Source organism: Pelodiscus sinensis, chromosome 30 (genome assembly GCF_052426305.1).
Source record: "Pelodiscus sinensis isolate ZL-2025 chromosome 30, ASM5242630v1, whole genome shotgun sequence".
NCBI classification, from domain to species: domain Eukaryota; kingdom Metazoa; phylum Chordata; order Testudines; family Trionychidae; genus Pelodiscus; species Pelodiscus sinensis.
The window spans coordinates 14,939,184-14,942,868 of NC_143081.1; the positions used below are offsets into that span (position 1 = coordinate 14,939,184).

The 3,685-nt window shown below is 52.2% G+C and overlaps 1 protein-coding gene across 1 annotated transcript; it reads right to left on the reverse strand.

Annotated features, from left to right (window-relative positions):
• Positions 1-241: 241 nt before the first annotated feature.
• On the reverse strand, positions 242-1,177 carry LOC102450439 (olfactory receptor 14C36-like). The gene has a single exon (XM_006132671.3). The coding sequence runs from the start codon at positions 1,175-1,177 to the stop codon at positions 242-244; it is 936 nt and encodes a 311-aa protein (XP_006132733.3).
• Between the last annotated feature and the right edge of the window lie 2,508 nt (positions 1,178-3,685).

Here is a 3,685-nt window from a genome sequence, read left to right on the forward strand (position 1 = left end):
TGGGGAAGCGCTGGGATGGATTCCCTAGGGAGGGGGTGGAATCTCCATCCCTAGAGCTGTTTAGGTCAAGGCTGAGTCCTAAGGTGTGTAAGGTTAGGAGAATCTTATCCTCATTTTATGGATGGATGAAGCCAAGAGTCAAAACGGGACCGTTTGCTTCTAAACGACATTGTCCTGGCGATAAATAAGATGGGCCAAGAGAAACAAAGCAAACAAGTAGGCACGGGAGAAAGTCAGACAATTAGTTCTTGGTGAGAAACGTCCGCCCAGCTTGTCTCTTCAGGGCCGCTTTCATCTCCGTATTCCTCATGCTGTAGATGACCGGATTCAGCACTGGAGGCAAGGTGGAATAAAGCACGGCCACCACGAGATTGAGACCCGACGTAGCATTAGAGGTAGGTTTCAGATAGGCAAAGATGCATGTGCAAGCGAACAAGGAGACCACCATGAGGTGGGGGAGGCAGGTGGAGAAGGCTTTGTGCCGACCCTGCTCCGAGGGGATTCCCAGCACCACTTTGAAGATCTGCACGTAGGACCCAACGATAAAAATGAAGCAAATGATGCCTAAGCAGGCACTAAGGATGAGAACATGAGCTTCACGGAGATACGCCTCTGAGCAGGTGAGCTTGAGAAGCTGGGGGATCTCACAGAAGAACTGATCCACCGTGTTGCCTCTACAGAAAGTCAACGTGAAGATGTTCCCGGTGTGCAGAGCCGAATTGAGGCTACCTCCGAACCAGGCCCCGGTGGCCATTTGGACGCAAGCTCTCCGGCTCATCACTCGTTCATAGTGCAGCGGTCGGCAGATGGCCACGTATCGGTCGTAGGCCATGATGGTGAGAAGGAAAAAAATGGCTCCAATGAAGAAGATGAGGAAAAAAACCTGGGCGACACATCCAGCGAAGGAAATTGACCTAGTTTGCATTAGGGAGTTGGCCATGGATTTGGGGAGGGTGACGGAGATGAAGCCGAGGTCTAGGGTGGACAGGTTGGCCAGGAAGAAGTACATGGGCTTGTGAAGACAGTGGTCGCAAGCTACAGCTGTGATGATGAGGAGATTCTCCATCAGGGCCACCAGGTAAATCACTGAGAACAGGGTGAAGCATAAAATCTGCACCTCAGGCACGTCAGCCAATCCCAGGAGAAGGAACTCAGTCACGCTGGTTTGGTTGGACATTTCCTTTCTCCTTCCAGTGGGAGCTGCCTGCAGAGGGAAGGAGAAGGGGAAATGGTCCGGATTCGGCTAGTGACATCTCCCTCCTTTTGCATAACCCACCTTAACTTCCTCGATGTAAGTTCAGTGCCATGTCTTGGGAAGACGGATGTAGTGTGGGGCCTGCCTGACTCCGCGGGCATTTCTCCATGTTTACATTCACCCGGAGCCTAGAGAGGCAGCATATCCCGTCGGCTCCCAAGAAGTTGTTCCTGGTTTTAAACGGGATGGAGTGTCGCATCCCCCGGCCCTTCCACTGACCTCGGTTTACACCAAGGGGAAGGAGATTCTACTCAATGGCTCAGGAGGCCCTGGAATAGCTTTGTCACCCTGACCTATGGGATATAAGATTAGGGGAATCTTCTCCTCATTCTACAGGAGGCAGATTGCAAACGGGAGAGTCAACGCTCATCCCTCACCTCCGTAAACATAGTGAGAAAACCCAGAGGAACCCACTACTCTAAGCAACGAACCGATTCTCCTTTCCTTGAGCTGGGACAAGGACCCAGGAGTCCTGGCACTGGGGGGAGAACTGGTGTAGGCTCAAGAACCAGTGAAGATCATAAAATCCTAGAACTGGAAAGAATGTCAAGAGGACCAAGCACCATGTAGACCGTCCCTGACAGGTCTGTCCAACCTGCTCTTAAACATCTACAGGGAGGCAGATTCCAGACCCGCCCCCCTCCACTGACAATTTATTCCAGTGTTTCACCACCCTGACAGGCAGGAAGTTTTTTCCTAATGTCCAACCTCAACCTCCCTTGCTGCAGTTGAAGCCCATTGCTTCTTGTCCAGTCCTCAGAGGCCAAGGAGAACAATTTTTCTCCCTCCTCGTGTGGAAGAAAACATTGTCCTCAATCTGAGTTTCTAAGCAACAAGTAGCCAGAGGCAGTTTTATTACGAGTTGCAGCAAGGGAAAAACTGGTTCAGACGGGGGGAGCCCCCCCCTCCAAGGCAGACCTTCGAATACAAGCAATTATGAAGCAGTTTATATACCGTCTATTAGATATAATAACAATAACAATTAGTCTCCTTCCCATTACAAACACCAATGGCTAACAGTTATTTAATTCCACTCAGATTCTCCTTCTCTCAAGGTCCCTGCCAGACCCAGCGTTCTATCCTTATCTCCGTATGGAGGCGAGAGGCAAAGGCAGCGTCTAATTACAGATCTCGCCTTGTCAGGCCACAGACTTAGCCTGACTCTTGCTCTCTCGTTAACAAGACCAAGATGGCTGCACACAAATTCCCTTATTTCCTTTTCCTGCCTCCACACCTTGTAACACCCTTTTAGATACCTGAGAACTGCTCTCATGTCCCCTCTCCGACTTCTACTTTCTCAGTTCTTTCAGCCTTCCCTCTTAGCTCCTGTTCTCTAGACCTTCCTTCGTTTTTGTTGCTCTTCTCTGAACCTTCTCCAATTTCTCCATCTCTTTTTTTTTGAAATGTGGTGCCCAGAAATGGACACAAGACTCCAACTGGGGCCTCACCCGTGCAGAGTAGAGCGGAAGAATGACGCTCACAAAGCCTCCGCAGCGCTCTGCTCTCTTTATTTCGCTGTCATCGGCCCCAACCCCAGCAATAGGTGTTAATCCTGACTGGCCATTGGCCCAAAGCAATCCGTCCTGCTGTTTCTCCCGCCATCACTGCCCCCTCTCATCTCCCGCCCCGGGTCTGTCTGTCTCAAGGATCATAGGAAAGGGAACCTCCATTCACAGGAGCTTTGCTCAGAATCCAGCAGCGAGATGAGCTCTTCCTTCCCTGCGAAGAATGACCGGGGGAAGAAGAGATGTTCAGGTCCTGTCTCTGCAACCCACACAGCTAGTGTGGGGCTCTGACGAGCCTAGGAACAAGAGACCTCGACAGCCCAGGCTCGGAGGCAGCTGGCCTTAGAGCACGAGCTGTAGTGGCACCTGGACTAAGCTCCTGAAGATCCCAGGTTCCCATCCAGCTGGTGGCAGTTACATCTTCACATCTCCTTGCTCTGCTCTAGTTGGGTACACACTCTGTAGAGCAGTGGTCCCACCCTTTTTGGGGCCATGCATGCGCTGGGCTCCCGGAGGCAGCACCACACATGTGCCACACGGCCAGGGGCGAGGGCTGTGCAGGCACACATCAATGCCCCGGTGGACGCCATGGCACCCACAGGCACCGCATTGGGGACCACAGCTGTAGAGCACAAGTGTGTGGCATCTTAGCTGGCCCATGCGCATGCACTTCAAGTCCTGTGCAAGGCACTTCAAGTTCCCCTTTATTCAGCTCTGGGGAGGCCACATCTGGAATATTGTGTCCAGTTCTGGGCCCCCCACTATGGAAAGGATGTAGACGCATTGGAGAGGGTCCAGCGGTGGGCAACCAAAATGATTCGGGGGCTGGAGCACACGACCTGTGAGGAGAGGCTGAGGGATTTGGCCTTGTTCAGCCTGCAGAAGAGAAGAGTGAGGGGGGATTTGAGAGCAGCCTTCAACTCCC